Raw genomic sequence first — 27,183 nt, forward strand, 5'->3', positions numbered from 1 at the left:
CTGCGCTACTCGACGGGTGTCCGTTGTTTCTCGCCTCTCTTGCACGCTCTCTTGTCAGTGTTATATTCCCTCTCCCTTTTCTCGCTTACAAATATTCTCTGTTTCGGTCCCCTGCTCTATTCATCCATTTTGCCCCTTTTTCCTGTTCTCACCCTTGGTTTCGGAAAAACCTTTGGAGCGCACGAGATAAAAGACAACTATTAATACGTATCCGTCCAGCCTCAGGGCGTTCTTGCCTCCCTTACATTTACAGCGTGAAAAGTCCGTGCCGCCGTCGTGAGGGAATAAGCACAGCGCGAAATAATAGGGAGGGCGGCGGGGTCAAGAGAGACAGTGACAGAGATAAAAGGAGATTGAGAAAGTTTACGCGCGCACGTGAAAGAGAGAGAGATACAGACAGACAGAGATAGAGAGAGAGAGAGAGAGAGAGAGAGAGAGAGTGTGGCAGCGAGAGGGGGTTGAGGTAAAAGAAAACAAACGAGAGCAGGCCGCTCTTTTTGGCTTTTCTCTTTAATACCGAAATGGATTCCCTGAGGCGCGGAGTCACCAGCAGCTAATCGCGCGTTGCCGCTCCAGTATCAGTTCGGCTCTGTCTCGTCCGTGCTCGCCTCAGTCGCAGTCGCGCAGCTCGCGCACGATCGGTGCGCGTGTGTCATTCCTTCGCCGCGGAGTTAAGCGCGCACCTCGCGCTTTATTACCATCCAGTGCAGCCGCTGCAAGGGCAATTCTCCTCGCCTCTTCTCGCCTTGTTTACACCTAACACCTACACCCCGGTGGATTCTTCCTCTTCGTTTTCGGTAAGTACGCCAATGCGCTCTTATACGCGCTCCCTTTCGACCTCATCGCCCTTCGTTACTCATTTGCCAAGTCCCTTTGCTCATTTTAAAGTCACTTATTATTACATTCTTTTAATTCACACAAGGATTAGCAATGATTTTCGCCTACTGCTTAAGTAATACCAACCCGGCACAAGGTACTTTTAATTTACATTTAATATTTTATTTCGATAACTTTAATAACTTACGTGTCTGCTTTACGGCGTATTTCAAAACAAATCTATATTATGTTCTACATGTAAAATTTCAAATACCATTTCTGAGAGGAGAGAATGCAATGCTTCAGATCACAATTATTATTGTATTAGATTTTCCACGTTATGTATTATTTTACCTCGACAAATTACTAATAACAGTAATGGCCGCGTTTAAAAAAATTATATTAATATTTATAAAAATTACTGATATGTTACAGGAATTATTTTTCGGTAACTGATAAGTTCAAAAATAAGTTAACTCTGGCAAGTTTTAACTAAATGCATGTGATATTTACTTAATAAATCTTATCATATAATTTTACACTACTACTTTATTGTTCGCCGAGTAAAGTTTGAATAAATATAAATATTATTTATCGATAACAATTGATTATTATAAAATCTTTATATGAAGTAAATACCGAAAACTTTATAGAAAAACGTAATTTTTTATCCATAAAAAATTTACAGCTAATTTAATAATAATTTTATTTAGTTATTTAAAGTCTCATTCCGCCATATTATATATTATATTAAGAATATAATACTTTCTAGTTATTTATTATTATATGAGGCTACTTTAATGATTTGGTTGTAAAAAGGAAGCTTTAGTTTTTGTTTGTTAAACTAATGAAACGATAAATAATGTTAAAAAACAAATTTTAAATCTTAATTTCAAGCTAAATAGTGCATTTCATACTTTGATGTAAAATATTGAAAACATATTTATAGATATACATCTTTTATAATATATTTTAACTTTATTATCTATTAATTTGTACAAGTTGATTGCTGCTGTTATAAAATATGTGTTTTTTCAATAATTTAAAAAAATTTAAAAACCTATAAATATACTTTTTACAGTTGAAATAAAATAATAATCTTATTTATTATTTAATTCTTTGAATTACTTTTCATATTATAATATATATGTATGTGTATGCATATACGACTTAAAGCTTTGAAACATTTCAATACTTACCATAAATATGAGTATGAATTGATATCAAATTTTGTTAAAATTAGATTGAAATCATTTCCAAGAAATAAATCATTTTTAATTTGTTTTATTTCATATGCTAAAAAAAATCTACTGATATTTGATATTGGAAAATGAGATTCATTCGTTTTAATAACTCTTAAGCAAATAAAAATTGTTTGATGTAACATTTATTTACTATTGATTTTGCTAATTTTATTTTAATATGATCTTTAAAATAGCTACTACCGTATCATTCGTATTTAACAATAACCAAATTGTTATAATTAGTTTTAATTTATTAACAGATGCTCATTACTCTATTACCAGCAAAGAAATATTAATTATACTAGCTATTTAAGCATAATTTTAATTTAATTTTATTAATATTTTAATTAATATATTATTTTTATTATATATTATATATATAAATATAATATATTATATATATTATATATATAAATATAATATATTATATATATTATATTATATAATTATATTATATAATTATATAAATATAATATATTAATTTTATTAATATATTAATATTTAAATTAAACTACGTTCTTTTTGGTAGGATTATCCTAACATTATTAAGAGAGTTTTATTAAAAGACTACTAATATTATTTTTTATTGATATTTTATCATTTATTTTAAATGTCATACCCACAACTTTAGAGATAATTAATATGTAATATATTTAGCGATACAGTCAGGTTTAATAACAATCTGTGCTACACAATATTTTTATCTTACTGGATTTTTTTAACTGTAAACATATTAGTTTGTAGTTCTTAAGTGCATTTAATATGATATGATGGGTTGTCTGTTTATATCGTTATGCACGTGCGCGTGCGTCGGTACGTATATACATACAGAGTACTCAAATGATCTAATATTTACATATTGCATTTCTTTTTTCGTCTTGACCCGTTCCCTATCCAAACTACTCAGATCTTCACCAGGTTCGTCCACATAGTTATAAGTGTGAATAATTAATACGATGCAAGACATTTCATTTATAAGTTTTGTATTGTTTATGAATACGTACTAAAGTATGATTATTTATAAATAAACATAATTGTATCATTACAAATAACTATTCTTCAACCTAAATGTAATAATTGAAAAAATTGTCTTTCATTTAATTTGAATAAAAAATGATTAAATTTATAGACATGCGTGAAATTATATAAATTTTTAATCATTTAAACAGTAAAAATAACATAAAATCGGTAAATATTAATTATATGTAAAAATAAATGTAAAATAATGAAAATAATTGAAAGAAAAAGATTGTTTATAATTTAAAATTTTAAATTGAATATATATTAAAGTTATTCTATAAAGGTTACACCAACTTGTTTATATCCTTCTCTGACAAAAATTTCACTGTCATCTGTATTGTTGTATCAAAACGATGTTTCATATATACAGTTCGGAAATATTATCGAAGAATTACTTTACACTATCTTCGTTAAAACTTAATCATGGTTCTGTGATACTTTAACGTGTCACGTTCAATAAATATCAAACAGTGAAATCATATTTTTTATTCCTATAAAATTAAAAAATGTACGTTAAATTATTTATTACACATAATAAGTAATTACTTAAAATTTTTAAATGTATATATATTTTTGTAATTTAAATATTTAACACCTAATAAAAAAAACTTGATTACCATTTTTCTTATTGATAACGGTTTATTTTCGTTTTTGTATCTGTCACGTGCATTTCTTCTATATTTATATATATATTTTTTTTTTTCGGTTAAATAAAAACACAATATACAAACTTTTTTTTTAAAAAATAATTAAATATTAATATTTTTACTTAAACTATGAAAATGATAATTTCATAACTCGAATACTTTAAATCAATATGAGAGTTTGTAATGCGACTTTTCTTATTAATAACAACGAATAAAATGTATTAAATTTATTGACTGGATAATTTTATCTTTTGTATGTATAAACAATATTTGTAAATAATAAATATAAATATATAATAATATTTATATATAATTATATCATACACATGCATACATACACACACACACACACACACACACACACACACACACACACACATATATATATATACACACACATATTTATTTATATATAGAAAATAATAATATAGAACATCTGAGTAGGCATATACTAGTATTTATATTGAAAATTTGTGTATTTACACGAATTATTATAAATTACTTTTTTTAATTTTTTTCTTTAAATTAAACTATAAATTTAAAATGAAAAATAAATTCCAAATGTATATATTTAAAAATTTATGTTATTTATAATTAATATTTGATTTGCAGTTGAAAAGATTTAAGCCAATTATAATACGTCATAATTAAATTATAATTAAATTATACTCACAAAAATGTCTTATTTTTTCAATTAACGTTATATATATTTATTTATTAATATTTGATTATAAAATTTATGTCTTAATTGTAGGAGTGAATAATTAGAATGAACTAGTAAAATGAAATCAAACCTTCATATTTCTTTTTTTGATAATAATAATACCAAAGACAGTGAAAATAAATCATAAATAAAGTAACTTATTTAATCATTACAATTGTGTTGATTAATTCCAAGAATAAAACTATACCATTATATAATATAATAGATACAATAGCTGTAACTTTAAATTTAGTATCTATACTATAATTTTTTATTTGAAGTATATTCGTATAGTTTTATAAATTTGTTATTAATGGCAAGATATCAGAATATTAAGAATATTAAGATTATTTATTTATTGGTGAAGATTTAATGAATAATGGATCTGTAGCAATTAATTTTTATATAGAAATTCTTTTATGTAATTTCATAGGATGTCTCTAATGTAACGATCTACGTGATCACTACTCTGCAGTTCAAAGAAGAGCTTTGTAATTGAATGTCAGTGAAGTGCTTCTTCGAAGCATTAATTTTTAACTTAAAGTAACCCCTGATACAAAGAATTGTTGATAATGTGAAAAATATCTATCTTGTAGGTTAGCGTAGAATTTTATAAAAAGATAATGGAATAATAATAAAACCTTTAAGAATGTTTGTTATTTCTAGTTAATTTTTAGACTATATCAAATACATTTGTTTCCTATGAAATACATTAATTAAATAAAAATATAAATAAACGTATCTTTGAAAATCTTTTGATATTAATTTTATCTACGTCAAATTAATATTATGTAGATTCATAATTTTAGCTCTGATAATAATACCTATAATGATAATTATAAAAAAATAATTTTATGTAGTCCTATTAATTCAGAAGAATTTAAGTCTTGAGCTAGCTTTGAATTTAGAACATTTTTCTTATTAAATAGTACTAAGTTAGTAAGCATAAAATTATTAAAGTGAGACCGATTTACAAACTTTTTATGTGATTGTTTTACAGTTCCATTTTATAAATTTTCCTATTTTATCGAAAATTTACCTATGCATTTAATATTGAATTATAAATACTTATCAATACATACAACATAAGATCCTAAATTTTCATATTTCATATTTTTTAATTGGTCGATACGAAACTACATGCAAGCTTTAAGATACACAATTTTACATATGTATATATTAGTTTCATGATTACTCATTATATATTTAGTTCGATTAAAAAAGTTTATATCTATATTACAAATTACTTGTTACTTTTGAATATCAACTAATTTATAGTTTATATATACTATATAATTTTATAATTTATATATACTTCAAAACGTTATAATTTATGAATATTTTTTTAAAAAAATATTTGAAAATACAAATTTTTAATATAATTATGAATTATATATATTTGTATTATGCTACTATGCCTAATAATATCAGATTGTAATCAGATATATTGAGTTTTCATATTTAAACATTCCTAACTTTTATACATGAAATGATGCTTATTAATGATATACTTATTAATGTTATAATACTGTTTTATTAATTATAAAAAATTGGTAAAAGATTAATCGATTGATGTTTAAAAATCAACGTAATAAAAGATTAATAAAACACGAATAAAATATTGCCACGTGATTATTATTTGTCGGATCGTAGTATTTTTATTTAAAATTTTACAGAAGAATGAATTATTGTAATATATATAAATTGTTAACATTTGTTTATAATCTATAAATATACATTCGATATAAAGGTTAATTAATAAGATCAATTCACACAGACTTTTGTGAGTATACATGTATATATGTATATAAGTATATGTATATGTATATGTATATGAATATAAGTATACTTTTTTAACGAAATATATGCAAAAATGAATGTTTTTAAAATATTTTTTTGTGTTTATGTTTGTTTATTTTTGTGTTTACAGATATTAAAGCCTTCAAGTATATTTGTATAAATGCATATAAAAATTTCAATAATAAATAGAACTATATATTGGTATTCATAAATTTTGAATTACATACTTAAAATTAATAAATGCATAATGTATTTTGAAATTACAGAGAATTATGATTTTGATTTGTTTATCATCATCTTGACATTGATATAATTTTGTTAATATGTAGATTTGTACGTACATATTAAGTTTTAAATTGTTTATTATATTTCATTAAATTTTGTGTAGTTAGAATTAATAATATTTCGAAATTTTATAATAGAATAAGCTTATTATCATAACTTATTATATTTTGTTTTATTTGATATTAAATAATTTTTAAGAATACTAATTTTTCTCTTAATTATAAATTAAAATTTAATTATATTTTTTTTTTCTACGTGATCTTTATGATCACAATATTTTAATACAATTTTTTTTTATAAGTCCACACAAATTTTGTGAACATTGTAATAATGAATATATATTAGAGAACTATTCAAATATAAATCTAAAATATTTTAATAGTACTAGATCTGTAGTTTACTATTGAGTCTATTAATAAATATATTTCATTTTATCGATTAAAACATTGATAGCCGTATTAAAAAAAATTTCGATCATGAACTATAAAATATATATAATTTTAAGGGTTTTTAAGAATAGTATTTTATAAAATTTTGTTTAAATCGATGTATTTATAAATGAATAAAATCTGACAATGTACACGTTTTATAATTTTTATACAAAATTTATTGATTTAAATTTTAATCTTATGTAAATTTATGAGTCTAATATGAATAAGATTATGTATGAAAGGTATATTTTTATACACAAGAAAATAAATGTATACCTAAATTATAAATAACTATTTCTTATGAGTATAATACAAAGTAAATTCGTAAATATCGATATTTGTGTTGATCGAAGTTTGATTAATGAATTTAATTTAAATAAATGTAGATTATTTGATATATATATCTATATTTTTATTTCTTAATGTGAAGCTGTAAAAAAATTGACATCGTAATTAGACGCCTCATTCTTTTTAACTACTTAACATACAGAACATTTAATATCTATAATATTCATTTTGACATTCTAATGAATTTTCTCAATATTTTAAGAAAAATCGCGATTTATATCTTTCTATGGATGAAATTTGGTGTTCCCAAAAGACATTTCATTTGTATCTTGTAAAAATATGCAATCTTATTTCATTTTGTAATATAATTTAATTATATAAAATAAGATTCTGTTATAAAATTGTTTAAAGTCTTAATTATTTAACTGTGTTATAATTATTAATTGTGTAACACGCGGATGTAAAGTATTAAAGAGAAAATTTATTAAATGAAATTAATCGTATTTAAATTTACAGGAGATATATTATTGCAAAAAGATAGATTATTTATTTCAAATACAAAGGATTATGATAATTTAGTGCTGACAGATAAGGATTAATAAATATCCGAAGCTTCCATATTATCCATTTTTTAAATCATAGTGTTAGTACTATTTGTTCGTTATTATATGTTAAATATAATAAATTTCACTGGCTCTTTAAGGCTAATAAAAATCAATTTATTGTTTATTCGTATACAGGTATTGTTTGATATTAACTTTTTTTTATTATAAGTTATTGCAGTTAAATAATCATTCGTATTTAAAACACTCTAAATTATATAAAATTCTTAGTTCTTGTTTAATTAGAACACCTTCGAATAATAATGCTTGCAGATGAAAAACTGTTACAAATAAGTGAGTCAATCGTTTAATGGTGGAATAAAAGAAGATAAAGTGTTATAACATTAAGAAATTATTCTGTGGATAATATTATCTATTAGATTGAAATGTAATTGTACAAATAATTTATTACACTATTTGTTTGACCAAATTATTGGAATAGTAGGTTTTTTTGTATAAACGAGTAATTCAGTTAGATTAAATAGCTTTATCGTTTAGACGATAAAGATTTTGTATTAGGTTGGCTGAATGTAGAGAAGTATTCAATTATCAATAAAAGCCTGTGTGTAGGCAAATAGCCGGCCATAAGGAAAGGATAATAAGTAATGCAAAAGAGGAATGGAGAGCATGGGCTCGGTCTTGAGCGAGCGAGTGAGCGAATGAGAGTGAGAGCAATGAAGCGTATTATGAAAATACCGGCGCGGTAGTGGAAAAATATTATTTTCAATGTTAAACCAAATGCCTTGCTATTGTTCACGAATTTCCAGGAGGAGCGAGGCGCGTGTACGCATTAGGCAAGTACACGCGTCTCCAGCTCGCACTCACAAGGACGTACGTACATACGATCGACGATGGTCCCGCACGCGCGCATCGCTACAGTTTTGTATTTTTCGCGAAACGTAAACACGCCGGCCGTACACGGGCACATGTACGACACACACTGAACTCTCGAATTACATAACTTTCGTTTACGCATGCGAGCGCGCGCGCGCGCGCGCTTCCTCCTCTTCCTGTCTTCCTCTCGTGGCACGGTAATCGCCGCCTCCGATTTTACGGCCAGCTTGTTTTTCCATTTCGTATATTGCTTGTAGCATGCGTGAGACAGAACGAACCAGTTTGTCTGAACGGTTCTTAAGCGTTGCGAGTAAGAGAGAAAGAGTGAGAATAAGTGAGTGGGAAGAGGATAAAGAGAGGGGGAAAGGACAGAGAGAGAGAGAGAGAGAGAGAGCGAATATGCATGTGCGTGCGTGGAAGAGCGAGAGAGATTCTCTCACTCACACATATTTGGACCAAGAGCAGCAAACGAACGGCAGTCAGTGAAACGGACGCACACATGCCAGCAATTTATTACAACCATCGAAGTGAAAGAGAGATAGGGAGGTAACGTGGTTGAAGACCGAACGCAAGAGAAAGAACGAAAGAGAAAAATGGGGAAGAATGAAAATAAACGACGCATGTTCACGCACTTGTTGTACGAGGCCGCAAACAGAAACTAAACGAAAAATTGTGGCTTTTCGCATTTTTAAGGCCATGCGTGTATAAGACGTACGCCGTCTGTTGTTACTCCCTTTGGAATCCGACTAGAAGTCAATTCTTTTTCTCTTCGCCATTCTTACATATCCTTTCTTTTCCAGCCCCCCTCCCCCACCTGCCAAGCCCGCAACGTCATACTATCGCTGGATCGATTTATAACTGATCCTTTTACTCGAAAGTCTTATTTTTAATGGGCGTAATGTAATCGTATATTCTTAGCTCCTCCCAATGAATTATGACTTTTTCATGTCATTTTTTGCGGTAAATCATGAAGGGACATGAGCATTCAAACAATAGAAAATAAATAAACAGTTGATATTTATCATGGTTGCTACTCGCTTGTGGTCGATTTTCAATTCGAAATTTATATTTTTGACCATTCATTTAAAAAAATTATCTTTTATTTTATCTTTTTTATATCCTGTTGGCTAATATTACTGAACCATTGAAATACTAAATAAATGAAATATAAGTTCTTGTTTTAATGTATAAAATCGTTTGATTAAATTACGGTATTTATAAGTTAACACGACAATAGTGTATTTTTAATTAAAAAATAACTTTTACTTCTTACATTAAAATTTTTTAACAATTTTACTCATATTAAAATCAACCACTATTTTTATAGCAACTTGAACCTATTTATAGAATAATTTTTAATGCACTTAATAATATATTTGCATTTTAATGAGCACACCTAATTATTTTTAATATGATCTCATTAATTACACAAGTAATATGTTTAAGCAATTCCTTATTTAAATAAAACACTGCTACAATTATTGAAATCTTTTTCAGGGTTTTGTCGTAGACATGAGATAAATATAAATATTTTTTCTGCGATACATTCTATTTATTTGCTTTCTTATGCATTCCGTTTTTTAAAATATAAAAATAAATTAAAGAAGCAATTATTTTACATTTATCTTGTTACTTGAACTATATATATTATAATTTTTTTTTAATTTATTTATTATATTCATGTAAGAAATCTGATAATTTTCTAGACGTACTTCTATTCGATGTATAAAAACATAAAATAAAATAAAAATTATATTTCTTTGCATTTTATAAATATCAGCTGTTAAGGTGTTTACTTAACATTGTGTCAACTTAAAATTCTTTATAATATTATATTTATTTAACAGTAGATAATTTTTATATACGATTTATTTATATTTGATTTTCACTTTATTAAAAATGATTATTATTTTAAAAATCATGTATGCAATAAAAAAATTATTGCTTAAGTTCTTATATTATAAAAATATTACTTTGGTACAGTTATAAATGTTATGATAGTTAAAGTTATACTTCATAAATATAAATTGCAAAATAATTAAAAAAAATTTAAAGAAGTTTTCTTGATCCTATCTTGTATTAATATCAATACTTACTGATTATATACATATATAATATATGTTGAAATTATAAAATAGAATAATTTTTTTATAAGTAGTCTACCCTTAGGAATTACGAAAATTGTAATTATTTTAAAAACACATAAAATGTATGTAATTATTTTATCGCTACTTATCGTACAGGCTTGTCAGTAATACTAAATACTTTCCTTTTGAACGTGTATGAAAAGCGTGCAAAATGACTGAATAATGTATTGTATTTACTGTTAGCCTAATCTTGATTCCATTATAGCTTTTGAGTTCAGGTTCCATAGATAAATAATCATAGTTCCTTGCGGCAGTTACCGTTGCATCTACAATGTTTCATAAGTGCTTTAAATATTCAGCCGCGTTGGAGATACTTTCATTGTCGTGACGTGGAAAAGAGAAAAATACTATGTACAAAAGAAATAACCAAACGCAGTAGAAATAGTGATAAATTTGCTTTAACCTAATAAATAATTAGATGGGAATTGGAGATGAATCTCGCGCAACTCGTCGGAATAACGGTTTTATTAACTGCATTCTCTAAACAAGTACATAATGTCGAACACCACACATGTGTATCTGAGTTGCGTCGCAACTAACGTATGCATGTATATGCATAGGCATACGCATATGCAATGATATACGTTCATTTGCATATGCATGTACCTGTGTGAGCATGTTAATGTATGGATGTATAGGAGTTACGTAGAGTACCAGAAGAAACAAAGTCAAGCAGCAAAAAGGAACAGTACAGTGTGCCAAGGTGTGGCCTGTGGCCGGCCACTGCACAGCGCGAATATGTCGAAAGCGAGTGAGCGCGGAAGATATAGAAATCGCGCGCCCTCATCGTGAGTAAAAGAGATGGAGAGGAAGAGAGAAAGGGCACGCAGTTGTAAGCGAGTGAGCCTTCGCTGTAATTACGAGTTGGACGAGTTTTTCTCTTTTTTATGATTCATTCTCTCTCTCTCTCTCCCTCTCTCTATTTATCTCTCTTTCGCCCTCCTCTCACTCTGCCTATCTATCTAAATTCCTATTCCACTTATTTTGAGTCATGCTGCACCTGTTGAATGCCACGCGAGAGTTTCTAAATACGACTTTGACAGTTTCATAAGAAATGATGTATTTTTAGTTGTGTGAAATATCAATTATTGAATTTTAAAAAGTTCAATATTATTGATTTGTTGTTGCACATTACTAGTCATCAGATGTGCTGAGTTCATAAAATACATTTCAATTAAAATGAATTTTTTCTTAAATTGTCTGTAAACTAACGTTTCGTTAGGGGTGTCGTTAAGTTGCAGTAGCTCAAAGCTCTTTTTCAGAGCAAATTTAGACACCAAAATAATAACACTATCGATAAAGAATATCTAGTTTTTTTATTCGATGTATTCGTTTCATTCCTTGCGGAAATTGATTACAAAATATAATTAGCGCTTTCTGTTACTATTGGTGCTAGGAATTCATACATCAAAATGGTAAACGATAGCAAATATCAACTGTTTATAAATGATGAAGAAGCAAGAAAGAACCATTAATGCTATATTATGCCGTTTTTCTCTTGCTAGACTATGTGAAAAGGTTGCACAAAGGTAACCAAAAATATTGTATTGACTTTGTTGATTAACCAATGCCAGTCATTGATAATGTTTCGATAAGCATATTGGATTATGAGATTAGCCTGCATAAACTCTACGACAGTTTTGTTTACCGCACTTAAAATGTTGCGGTGTTCTGCATTTGGATGTTGTAATTTAATTAAAAAACCATTTTTATTAGAATATTTTACTACTTATTTCAAGAAGACGCAAAGTTATTAATATATTATCTATTCTACATTAGAAATAAGGTTTAATATATTAGTGCAAATTTTATTATCTAAAATAACATATAAATTATTTATTTAAAATTTTTTTAGAATTTGAAAAGAAGTTTGCTATAGTTTATTTACCGCGATATAATATCTATACTAAATATTTTTTATCGTCTAAATAGTTTTGTCATAAAAAACTTACTACGATTTAATACCGTTTCAAAAATTATAGTGCCACATGATTTACGTTAGATATTAAATAATTAAAAATATTTACATTGTTAAGGTTTTTATGCATAAATTTCAATACTTCAGAAATATTTATTATTATTATTATTGCTATTATTTTTGTTGTTGATGTTATTATTCTTGTTGATGTTGCTGCCCGATTTTTGTTAACTTTAATTACACTAATGCAGAAAGCTTGTAACAAAAACTGACACAATTATAAATAAAAATTATAATTGTACTAAAGGATAAATACTTCTTGGAAATAAAAATACAATTTGACTGTTCTGGATATAACTCTAACACTGATTTGTCTATTTTGATTAAATTGTTATTCAAGACAAACATTTCTTTGGAACTATTAACTGCTTTCTGTTTAACCAGACTAAAGAAGATATTTGTAGTTTAATGTTTGCCTTGAAAATTGTGAATAATGTAGCGATAAATATTATACAGTAATTAGTAAAAATGTATCCCGTCAAAATTAATAACTCAAAGTATATACCTAAAGTCTGTTGGTATTCTCGATACGTACGAGAATAGTTTTCTTATAATAAATAATGTATTTGCTGTGTGTTCTTATCGCTCTTCTTTTTATAAAGTTTTAATGACTATAAGAAATTAATCATATTAAAAATTAATATATGTAGATAACAATATTAAAATACAGGTCATTTTTAAAACTTTGTATAATCAACACTAACGATTTCGTATTTTAATTAAGTTCATTCAATTTTGAAACAAATTATATTAAAAGATGAATTAGAGATTCGCTATTGCATGCGAATATTCTCTTGGTACACAGAAAATCATTAATTCGCATTCACACCCGTACATTTACAACGATTCTGCCCATTTAACTTTCTAAAGCTTCTTTTAACATTGAGTCGTGCATTTCAATCATTCGTCAAGCATAAAGAATCGATTCAAGCGTGCAAGATACACGATTCCTCACTGTACACGTAAGCAGTGCGCATCGACAACATTTTTCGTCACACATTTCTTCATCCACGCTATTCTAGTCTTGAAACACTCTAGCGTGCACGAGCTCTTATCGGCCGTAACGGCGCAAGAAGCAGCAATAGAAGCAGCAGCAGCAGCCGCAGCGGTAACAGCAGCAACAGCAGCAACCGCAGCAGCAGCAGCGGCGGCAGCAGCAGTTGTAGCGATAAAGTTCTACACTTCTCAAAAGAAAGAGCGAATCAAACAGGGAGAAAGGGAGCGTTGAATATTTGTGTGTGAGAGAGCGAGAGAGAGAGAGAGAGCGAGAGCGAGAGAGAAAGAGAGAGAGAGAGAGAGAGAGAGAGAGAGAGCGGTACGCACTATTATTAAACCGACCAGTAGCATATACTGCAGATGAGGCGACTCTCTAGATGCATTACAATTGCTACCCGGCATTTTATATAGGAAGCCTATGCTCGTGAACATTATGTAGAGGATGAATAGTCACGAGACTGACAAATAGGTCGAGTAGCATCTAGGTAGTATAAGGGAAACAAAATGTTAACATAAAGAAAATGAATGAAGAAAATTTAAAATGAAATGAGAGAAATAATATGCATTTATCCATAATGAGCTTTTCATTCTGATTCATATAATTAAAGAAATCTCCGATACAAATAAAGAACAATAAGAAAATTATGGGTTTGTAAATAAGTGCTTTTATTTGCATAATGTTACGTGCACTTAATTAATTCAGTTGAGAAAATTATCTTTGTTAGATAGACTTTTACAGAAGATATATTACTCGTATTACTCATGAATAGAATTTATTCGAAATCAATATTATCAAATGTTTGGAGAAATTTTCTCATAGCATTTCATTATTATAATAGTAAATGATTATCAATATTTGATTACCTAATAAGGAAAATAAATTTTTAAATATAAAATCGAATCATCTTTATGTTTATTGTAGTGCAAAGTAAATTAGAGATGCACATTAGTCCAATTATTTAAATATTGTAATCATATTTAATCACAGAAGGAAATTGGCCTTCCGAAATTATCTTGTTTTTATCGTTTGAATAGTATTTAATTATTTTAATGAGGAAAAAATATCTTGAATGATATTATTAATTAATATAATGTTAAATAAATTTTATCTTTTCTATGTTTATGAAGTAATTTAATCGGGTTTTTCATTTCAAAAAGTCGCTTGAAAGTTATTTTGTAAATGCATTATCATAAATTATTATCATCTGAATAATTTAGCTTATTGTTAAACCAAGTAATTTATAAATTTTAGTAAAGGTTTATTTCATTTCGATTAAACTTGAATATCATTGTGGCATAAAAACTATAAATTCTCCTCAATGAAAGTTTTATGAATTATTTATAATTCAAGACTACTGCACTGTAAATATTTTTACCACTTAACTATTCTTTATTGAATACACGTTGATGTAGCTCAGATTTCTGCAATTTGAAATTCAAAAATTAGTTCTAATATTAGTAATAATATATACAACTTTGTTTTAATTTAAAACGAATAAATAGTCCAGAAATATGGTAATTGTAATTGAAGGTAAAATTACAGTCCTTGTATTTTTTATTATAAATATGAGACTCTTAATCTCATTAAAAACAATTAATTAAAAAGAATCTGCAATCGTTTATTGAATCAAAGATAATGAGTCATTTTTAATATATAATGAAACTGTTTTATCTTTGTTCGAAATATTCTTATGTTCGCTTATAATCTTAGAAATGCAAAGTTAACTTATAAATATTGGAAAAGATTAATACGTGCTACAGATCAAAAAGTTTTCTCAATACACGTTCTGTGACTTGCGAGTAAATATGACATGAATGTAATAGAAGAAAAAAGAATTCGCGATTTGTCGTCGTATTGTTTCATTGCCATTGAGCGCATTATCTCGTGCGCGAAAAAGCTCACGCGTCAGCATTCGTGTAAGCGCCAGTATTTTATTCATGGAGAAGGCTTACGCTTTTATCACTGCGATAAATACAACTCGCCTGTAATTACATACGATACGCGATAAACAATTAATAATTACATGCTACTTCAGTTTCCATAGCTGGTTCACTTATTCTTCCTATTTGTATGTAATAAATCAGGTGCAATTGCAAAATATTTGATATTCTTGGTAATTTAAGACTTTGTAAAGTCATTGTATGTATTTGTAATTTTGCGTTTACACGGAAATTATTTTGCGAATATTAAGAGTTATTTGTATATTCCTAAAAGTCTCACAATTCCCATAATAATTCATTTAAATCAATCAAAACTATGCTAAGAAATATTGGATAATAATCGGATACTAATTACAAAAATGTATAACTCCTTTGTTATTTTACCGCATACTTTTAATAAGATGATAAAATATTAATAATTGCTCAGATAAAATGAAATTATTTATAGAAAATATTATTAATATGCTTTTATTTTTATTTTCAAATTTCATTGAATTTATTCAATACTGTTCTACTCGAAGTATCTAATTTTTCATTTATCTGAATTGTAAATAATTTGTTTTAAAATAATTTATTCTGATAAAAATTATTATAAGAGGATTTATATTTATATTAATAATATTGAAAATATATTATTCTATTATTTTCTATTATTAGAATAAATGAATAGAAACTACTTAAGCGTATTGAATATAGATATTTAATCTTGTTTATGTATTTTTATTATTTTATTCGCATATTTAATATCATAATATAATATATTTAATAAAATTAAAAACATTATTATTTGTAACGTAATATATTTTTTAAAACTAATCGATTTTCTTTTATGTAAATGATATGCGCAGCTTTTATTTTTACACATTATTTACGCAATATATTTATGTTACGTGTTGAGTGTATGTTAAGTTTATATAATAAATACAATTTTTAAGTGACGCAATTCTATTAATTGTAATAATTCTTTTATTAATTCTAGTAATTGAATTTCTACAAAAAAATCAATATTTCTGTTATTACAAATATTGTATATATTTTAATTTGCTTAATATACTTACTTATATACTTCAATATATTTCAATAATGATTTGCTTATATATAAAGCAATTATTATTAGCAAATATAATTATTGTTACATTCGTAAAATTCTTTCACATGAGACAGAAGATTTATTAGCTATAATATTGTCATGCAAATGTGTTAATGAATATGTCAAACATTTACTATAACTAAGGAAAATAATGCAGAAAAATCTTAAATAAATGTTAAAAAACTCGTTTAGAAACTTGATAATTTCGCATTTCAAAGTAATATGTATTTTGTCTAATGAAGTCGATAAATTTATTTAAAAAAAATTTATTTATTAGAATGATTTCAATTCGATCGAAAATTAATATTGTACTTTTATTTATTTAAATTGCATTTTAAATGCAAAATATTAATATCTACATTTTTTATAAATAATAAGCATATTCAAAATACGTAGTATTTTATTCAACTAGTAAATTAAAATATTCTGTTTAATAATTTGCTCTATTAAAAACAATTTTTTATAAAATAATATTCAATATTATAAAGTACTAAATTATATTCAGTTAATTGAATATGAGCAAGGTAGTGTATAATTAATAACCGAATATTTCTTTATCGGCAGTTTGTTATTCACATTAGCGTAATAGTTTTTTTGTGTTAATAATAAATAATATAAAGTTACAATTAGTTGCAATAAAAAATGAAAAATCCTTTATTAGCGTCAAGTCAATTTGTCATTTTTATCTTAATACAAAATTCAAACGTATCTTTGTATCGTGATATCATTAATTACCTTCATGTATAAAAATATGTAGTTACTTGTACATTTACATATGCATTTATAATATAACATAATTCAAATTTCATTAAACACATTGATCCATTTGCAATATTTCTTATTTGTGGAATTGATAACCGATCTTATTTATTTACTTCATATGATGTTTAATCTATGACTTTCTTAATCATCCAGCTAATCGTACACAGGCACACACGCGCGCCCGCATACATATGTATACGCAGGCATACAGTATAATTACAGATGTTTACATAGAATATTTTTATTTATCCAAATGCTGTAGTATTATATCCTTTTTGTCTACCATGCGAAAATGTAATATTGCTGTATTATGATAAAATTCGGTATTAAGTTCACATATGTCAGAAATTGTATTGATGTTTTAAATTACTTCTATAAATCTCGTAATTTCAAAGAAGAAAAGTGAGCTTATATGTATGCAATTACCTATAATTCTTATCGCAACTGCATTATTTTTCGTATTATTTTTAATTCTCTTAAGTCCCTTTTTATCACGATTCAAAGTGCCCCTTATCATAATTAAATTTCCTGCCAATATATGCAATTATATTGAAAAAGGCTAATAGAAATTTTTTACCTTTTAGTGAAATGCATCATTTAATTATTTGTAAGATAAAACGAAGAGTTGAGCAAGAGTATTGCATAATTATATTTCTGTACAATTAATTTCTATTATTCATAAATATGTAATATAAGAAATTTAAAATTGGCATGTGTTTTTCGAAAAAGTAAAATATGATATTAATAAATCAGGCTTTTTAAATTGCAAAAAATAGATTTGTCTATTTTTTTTTAAGAATAAAAGTAGCAATAAATGGCGTGCGAGAAGTCATTTGGCAAATCATAAAAAGAGCGATTAAGATAATCAAATGATTGAATTAAATCAAAATATTTACTATAGTTTTTAAAAACTAAAATTTTATTATTAAAATAGAAAATATTTACCATATTTTTGCGATAATAATCACACGTAAAGAAATATTTTTTACTTATTTTAAAAGATACTATTGTTATTTCAGTTCATCTTCAATGCAATTAAACTGTTGTAAAATACAAATTTATTCATGAACATATTCTTTTTTAGACTGTGCTAGTATATAATAAAAAGTAATTTTTAAAGGAAATAAAAAGAAAAACAATATCATAAGCTTTAAATTAATTAAAAAACAATCAAATAGTAAAAACATACTGTTAAAAAAAACACTTTAATAACTCAGAATATTTGTGTACCTTACTTGGTCAGTATAATGCATCACACGATGTAGAAAGAAAATTGTAATTTTATAAGTACAAAATTATTTTAAATTAAAAATTACTTGTATGGTAAACTATTATCGCGAGTCTTTTTTGCAAAATAATTTAATATTGTATCATATTATAGTAATCTAAGCAACATTTAAAACGTTTATAGTTTTTAAATTACAGATTAAGTTATATTTCATCTATCATCAACGACATTGGCATTCTTTATAAAACGAATGAAATATTCAATTACATGTATTATATACTTATTTTATAAAAATTTTTTAAATTTATTTTATAAAACAAGAATTTATATTAATCAAACAACTTTTTATAATTTTAATCAGAAGTTGTGTAATCATTTCAAAATTTTATTTTTATTATCCGAATATAAAACATCTAAATAAATCTTGTAATTAAAATTATTGTAATTAAACTTTTAAAATATGTTAAATATCGAACTTGATAATATTTTTAATTATATTTATAAATAATGAAAAAGCATATGATATTATTTACAATTGTTTGATTAAAATATTTTTTGATAACTAGAAAGAATCAAAATTTAGATATACTTATTAATTTAAATATTTTTACGAAAAATTAAATGGTATCATTAAAGGACAAGTTTGTATTATATTAAATCTGTGGAGACTGCCACGATTCAGTTTTATTTTTTGAAGTTTTATCTTTACACAAACTGTTATATTTTGGAAGCAAATGTTAGTCATTGGTAAATAATTTTTATTATCAGATGATTTATTTCAATCTTAGTTACTTAATCCATTTAAAAATTTGAATACTGGCATATAATTATCATATTTTATTGCAAAAATTTATTGAAGCATGATTAAGAAAAATGTTAGTGTAGATGGTAATTATACTACTATAAATAAGCTTAAAATCTTAATTTTGAAGGATATATGTTTATTTTAGAAGAAGAACGAAAATACTTGCGAGATTAATTGAAACTGTACAATTTTAATTTATTTTTGTTTTAATTAATATTATGCACTTAGTTTCTATTTTAATTCGATATTTTACATGATTTCATTGTAAAACACTGTATATATGTATTATTACAAAAAAATGTATTTATGTAATTAAAACTATATATTTTGTTTGTTTGATTAAATTTTTTGATCAAACAATTAACTTTTATTACTAATAGAATGTGATTATAAAAAACAGTTCAATTACAAAAGTTTAATTTTCTATGTATCTTTGTAGTGTATAGTTTAATTTGTATTGATTTATTTCATTTAATTAATATTTTCATATTGGAAGAAAATGATTAGATTATTGAAAACCTACGTTATCGACAAGTGTTAAGACTTTGATCTTTGTTATCGATGAATCAATAAAATAATCTTTAAAATTATAAATTTAAGATATTAATAAAAATGATTGATTAATTATGAAGTATTAAACATTGTATTTAAATTTGCTGTCTGCAATTCCGACTACAGTTAAACGTTTAAGATATCATGATTGTAATTTAAAAAGTTGCGTAGCTTAAAAAAATAAAAATACTATTTACAAAGATAAATATTAAGATGATAAATGAAGATACGTTAAAAATACTTAATTATTATATCTTGAAGACTAAACAATAGGATTTGTTTTATCGGCTAAGATTTATTGGTACTTAATATTATCATTCAAAAATATTTTCTACTATTTATAAAATAAAGAGTTTAAAAATATTTAAGTTTGCATATGCAATTGATAATTTTTGATAGCAATTATATTTAAAGTGATTCTAAATATAAGTATTGAAGTTTTTGTTTATTGATCTTTTGAACTTCTAAGAATTTAAATATAAATTTTACATCAAGTTTCTCTAAGATAAAGTATAGTACAACAAAATTTGAATATTCTTAAATATAGGATATTTTTAATTTATGAATGATTAAGAATGTTTATTTTCATTAATTTTTATATTAAATTTGTATGAATATTATTAGCATACTTTATTTTATATTAAATCTTTAAAATATATTTTGATAATCGGAAAATTAAATAAATTATAAAATTTGCATTTATTTATTAGTCTTTAATATAATAAATATTAATGTATAGTTTTAAATTTTTTCTAGAAGATTAAATTCTATTAAAAATTATATTGGTGTTTTAATTTATCTCCATAGGTCTCTCAATTTATGAAATAATAACTTTAGGCATGAAGTAAAGGCTGTTTTCGTTTTCTATATAACATCTGTTGACTAATTGACCATCCGTATAGCAAATCATATCTTTAGAGCTTATTTGTTGAATAAGTTTTTAAACAAGCATATTATAAATAAATTGCAGTAACATTGCGTATAAGTGCTCCATCGTAAATTCCTCATGAAAGAACTTAAGGGGAAGAAACAGACAGTACTATTCATTTCGCATCCGCACATAAGTGCATAGAGCTAGAGCCAATGGGGGAGAGTGAGAGATCGTGAAAGTACGTAGATTCGCTAGATGCTGTGGATATGGCTGCATAGGGCCCCATTGTTTGCGAGAGCGCGATAAAGGCAGATAAGGCCTCGTTACGGTGCATCACGCGAGCGAAAGTATCTCTGACCTGAAGAGACACAAGATGTGTATATATGCGTGTGGGCGCGTGCGCGAGAGAGTGAAAGAGAGAGAGAGAGAGAGAGAGAGAGAGAGAGAGCGAGTGAGGGAGCGAGAGGGAAGGAGGAGAGATTATGTGCAACAATAAGTGCGCGCATCCATGCGCTTGTGTACTAGTCGATTATAGCTGGCGATTTATAAACGACGCGAAATGAATGCACAGACGGTATGCCGGAAGAGGGCGACGGGGATCTTTTAAATTTTTTTTCTCCTTCCCATCCGCCGTCTATCTTTTCTTTCTAGTAGGGCTCGATTTGCACTGAGCAAAAGCATCATAGCTCTAGGCGACTCGATTCATCCGCTGAAGTTCATCATACGCTATTGCAAGCTCCCAAGGTTTGTTCAGTCGTAGCGCTCGGGTATTTTCATCGCTGTCTACTATTAATTCTTCCTCTCGCGCCCTGTACTGAATATTTTAATTCTACCAAAATTGATAGCTACTTGAAAGTTCGTTCAATATAATAATACATAAAGTGAGTGAACCTATCGATTATATTCGGTAGGCGTTATTTTCAAAATTTACATACATTTTTAAAATGTAGGTTGTTGAACTGTAGAATAGTTAAAAAAATTTTATTCAATATTTTTATGCACATATATAAATTATTGAAAATTTTTTTTATCCTTTTTCCAATGTATTATTCGATTTATATATCCATTGTAATAGTTATATTTAACATATTAACATTTATATTTATTTCTAGATAATTATCATTTGCCTATAAAAAGTTTTAATTTTATTTTAAAAATATATTTTTTATAGTTTAATAATTATTATTTATTTCGTTTGTATTTTGAATGATTATTTTTGTTTTTAAATTTATATACATTGTGAAATGAACTATTGAACTATAATTAAAACTTCTAGTATAATATAAAAAATATCATTATATTATTACTATATTATAATTACAGAATAAAAGGTTGGTTGTGATATGCTGTTAACGGTAGCTCTGGAAGTTGTAGCGGCGACGCTTTTCACGCTTTTAGTTTTAACCACGAGCTATTGGCCACCTTGGATATTTTGGAGTCGAAGATCGCGGAAAACATCAGGTCAGTTTAGTAATTTATATAATCATGATTATTAAAAAATATACTCAGTTAATACGCATTAAATATTCTTATAAAAATAAATATATTAAACTCAATACAATATGCAGGATATTACAATTTTTATATTTTATAAAATACTGCAATATAATTTATCAAAACATACTTTATGTACATCAACTAGATACATCGGATAACATGTTGAGGAAAAAGTATAAAACGGTTCAAGATGTACCAGGACCACTTTCTTTGCCAATACTTGGCACTTCCTGGATATTTTTTAAATTCGGTCCATATCATATAGATAAAGTTCACGAAGCATACAAAGGTAAGACATTCATGAAACAGTCTCTTAAAATCTAATTTGGAGAAACAGTCTCTAAAAATGTAATTTGGAGAAATAGTATTTATGCTTTCTTTTTAGCCCATGTTCTTAAATATTAAGCCGATTCGTATGAAATTTACTTTTGATAATTTTCTTAATTATTCGAAATTAATTATTAGGTACTAAATTAATAAGATTTCCTAAGAAATGTTTTCATTATTTAACACGGATTAAATATTGATACTAGAATTACATTTGAAAATTAAAATTTTTAATTCATATAATTGACTTAAGAATTACATTTGTTACGTCAATATTGATATAAAAAGTAAATAACAGAAATTAAATTCTCTTTATAAAATTTGTAAAACTAGTTTTTAAAGTTAAATTCAATAGTGCACGATAATTCATCGAATAAATAAAGCAATTAATTCAGTGAAAATAATTGTATAATATTATTTAATGATTTATCAAAATTATATCTTTTTAATATTCTATACGAATAAGTAATATTTAAATATTAACAAATAATATTAAATATTGCAAAATTTGAACAGTTTGTAGGAATTTTAATTTTATTATAAATGTCGATCCATTTATTTTATTGCTTAATATCGCACAATAAAAGCATTAGTAAAGATTATTAATTATATTATAATTAAATTAATATAATATTAGGTTAGCTATCTATGCCTTCATTATTATATGATATGACTGAAGTAATACTATTGGTGTAAATTGTACGTTTAAGTCTTACATTAGATAATAAATTTTAGAAACTTAAATCAAAGATTCATTTAATGTTGAATTCAATAGTCTTATTTTTCTCGTTAATAATTATATTAGTGCATATATTGTAAAATAAAATCTAACATATAAAATATTTTAAAAAGGAAAATTTATTTAGTAATATTCAACAAATAATTTTCAAAAACTTGTATACAAACATAAAAGTGTTTTTTAGTAAGATATAATATATGGTCTCTTTTGAGTGATATTATTTTCGTATAAATTGTAAAAAAAATGGTAAAACTTATAATAAATATTATTTTGATGTAAACTTAAGCGTCTGACGAAATTTGAATCAAGATAGAAAATGTATTTTACACGAAACATAATGCTTTACAAAAAATATATTTTCGTATTTCTATTCATTTATCTAATATATTCACACTCTAATAAAATATAATATCTGTTATATTACCTCATTAAAATTATTATTTGAAAATATATTGTGGAATCACCAAATCATTAAAGATCACATACTCTGTTATTACGATAAAAATCTTTTTTTTATTGTATCGAAACTAATTGAAACTTTAGTAGATGAAAGGTTACGAGTGTTAAATTATACGGTATTTTATAATTCATATAATTTTATTTAAACATGAAGAAGCAAATATTTTAGTAACGCAAATTTGTATTAAATTTGACGTTCACCGATGGAATAGGTAACAAAATCTATATTTTTATATCAAGCTAAATAAAATAAATTAAAACAATTTGAAATATAGTAATAAAACAATTCATATCAAATAGAATAATATAAAGTTAGGTTTCATTATATTTATATAATTTGGAAAATAATATACATTTAGATTTGTGAGAATCTTCAAAAATCAGAAAAATGTTCATAAAATAAAAAAAATTCTTGAAACTAATTTCATATAAGAAAATGTTGTGAGTAACTAAAAACATTTTTATATGATTAAACCTCTTTTGTCATTTGTACCTATTTCGGATAATAATTATGGTACTTATAAAACACTTTTTTTATTTTAAAGATTCAATGATTGTGAATATAGATTTCTGCAAGTAACATTTTTTAAAATAAGGGATTATGATTCCAGCTGTATAGTTTTTTCCTATCTTAGTCGTACAAAAAAAAGAAGTAAAAATGAATAGAATGTGTGAAAATCGAAAGAAAAATAAAATTGTCGACATAAGTTCTATTTTTATCAGCAGAAGGTATTTATATCAAATTGCACAAATGATAATTGATAATGGAAGAATTTCCAGGATAATTCGTCGGTAATGAAATATTGACGTTTCAATATATAAACGCATTGAGCAATCTGTTTATTCAGGTCACTGCTTGCGGCGAGTTGCAGTTCCTCGTACCCTCGACCACTTAATTTTTCGCGTTATTATTAGTTATTGGGCATTCACGTACACTTTCATATGCGATTATTATTAATAATATCCAAATTCAATCTTCTGCAGATTTAATGTGTTTACGTATACGTCAATATTGGTGGGGAAGGGGTGCGGACTTTAAGCGCATCGTTCTTTAATTCCTTATTTAAGAGCAGATATGAAGATGCGCTTTGGACCATTGTGCAAGCAGGAGTCGTACTGGAATTGGCCGATCGTTTCGGTATTTACACGTTGCGACATTGAGGCAATACTAAGGCGCGCTAGCAAATATCCCTTGAGGCCCCCCCAGGAGGTTATCTCGCATTACCGACAGACGAGGACCGATCGCTACGTTACTCTGGGGCTCGTTAATGAGTAAGTTTTTGTTCTTAGTGTTTTTTAAAATCTTTTTGGATTCTTCACGTACGTGCTCAAAATGCTTATTTGATCCAAAGAATAATCTATACAATCGATCGATTTTCTTTCTAACACATGTTCTTTTGTTCTTCCAAATTGAAGGATGTTTTATGACAATTGGTTAATGCATATATAATAAAAACAAGCTGTCATGCTTTAGAAAATATCAATATAACGTTGAAACAATTTTTCCTAATTATAAATTTATTATTTTTCAAAGACTATTTCAAAGATTATTTTTAAAATATATTTTAATAGTTCTAAAATTACAATTGACCTTTTAATTTTTTTTAAACATCATTTAAACATTAATTTTAATAATAATTATACATGCAATGAATAATAAATCGTTTTTAATTAAACATGAAGGTTTGTTTAAAGTGTTTATTGTAAAAGCAGCATTATTTATTTGAATATAGTAAAATTAACAATAAAAACGAAATTTATTTTATTCAAATATAATGTAAAATGTGATATATATCATTAAAGAAAATATTTTATAAATATTCTTTTAAATTCGAACAGATAATATAAGAAAATACTGTTAATCTTCAAGCTTATATAAAAAAATATTTTTTTTAATAATTGGAGAAAAAAGTTATTATTTTTAATTAGATTTATAGGTAGATTTTTTTCAGTTAACTTTAGTATTTGCATTGTGAATTCAAGGAAATTTTGTAGTTACACGTAATTACAAATTACGTGAGCTGACGCTATTAGTTATTCAAAATTATTTCAAATTATTATAATGCAAATTTTCAGAAAATGCTTTTTATTGTAAAAATAATATCTTTGTATAATGGATTTACATTTTTCAATTTCAATTAATTTAACATTATTCTCAATTATATAAAAAGATGAAGTAATAATAAACAGACTATAATATTATAAATTAACTACAAATAGAATTTTGTGTAACTCAGCCGTTCAATGAAATTAGTCTCGGTATATATTGAAAAAAAGAAATATAATCACAAGTATTTCTAATACTTTTTCTCTGAATTGACGATAAGCAAGAAATGCACAAAGTGCATACACAATAATACAGCGAAAACTGTATGAAAATGTTGGTGATCATAATATAAAAGGAAAAAAACTAGGCAAGGCGTAACGTGGCAGAAATTGCGGACTTCCCTGACGCCGGAACTAATGGGGGCCAAAACCATCCTAGGTTTTTTTCCCGCACTCAACGGCGTGACCGACGACTTCATCGATCTGATACGGAGTCGAAGAACCGGATGCAGCGTGATCGGATTCGAGGAACTCGCTTACAGAATGGGCCTCGAGAGTGAGTTTCAGGATAAGCATAGTCTTTCTCTTTTGTAATAACGACACTTCTTAGTGTGGTTATTGTAATTGCGGTCAATCGGCTTCACAATGACTTTTGCAATAATTTATAATTTTTCATTTTCGACTTGTTATTTTGATTCATTATCGTTCGCACATTGTATAATAAATTAAAAAACGATAAAACAATTATCGCTATATAGCAATTATATATATAATTGGGTTGAAAATGTAATATATAATTCTTAAATTAATGTTTGTTCTGTGATTTCATTAGTATTATTATTAAAAATCTACTACTTTATAATTTATTTAGCATTTCTACTTTAATATTAATATAAAATAAACTGTCATAATTATAAATTTCTAAATCTAATGTTCCGTATCATTTATTTTTAAAAATCATTTCATTTAGAAAAAATATTGTCTAGTTTTTTTATTTTTTTCGATAATTAAATTAATTATTCACTTTTTCTAATAATAATACAATTATGACTTATAATATATACTCACAATTATC

The 27,183-nt window shown here is 25.8% G+C and overlaps 1 protein-coding gene across 2 annotated transcripts in view; it reads left to right on the forward strand.

The window, feature by feature from the left end:
* The first annotated feature begins 447 nt into the window (after window positions 1–447).
* shd (cytochrome P450 family 24 subfamily A member shade) overlaps window positions 448–27,183 on the forward strand; it is a 33,018-nt gene continuing 6,282 nt past the window's right edge. Inside the window, exons 1-5 of one of the 2 annotated variants that reach the window (XM_011505872.1) lie at window positions 448–797; window positions 22,364–22,501; window positions 22,683–22,826; window positions 25,136–25,334; window positions 26,477–26,664. In XM_011505872.1, the coding sequence (XP_011504174.1) occupies window positions 22,384–22,501; window positions 22,683–22,826; window positions 25,136–25,334; window positions 26,477–26,664 (649 nt within the window). In that variant the 5' untranslated portion in view covers window positions 448–797; window positions 22,364–22,383. Of the gene's footprint in view, window positions 798–22,363; window positions 22,502–22,682; window positions 22,827–25,130; window positions 25,335–26,476; window positions 26,665–27,183 lie in introns of those variants that run through there. The other variant, XM_011505873.1, reaches the window with a different exon arrangement.

This window comes from Ceratosolen solmsi, unplaced genomic scaffold (assembly GCF_000503995.2).
Source record: "Ceratosolen solmsi marchali unplaced genomic scaffold, CerSol_1.0 scaffold7, whole genome shotgun sequence".
Lineage (NCBI taxonomy): Eukaryota > Metazoa > Arthropoda > Insecta > Hymenoptera > Agaonidae > Ceratosolen > Ceratosolen solmsi.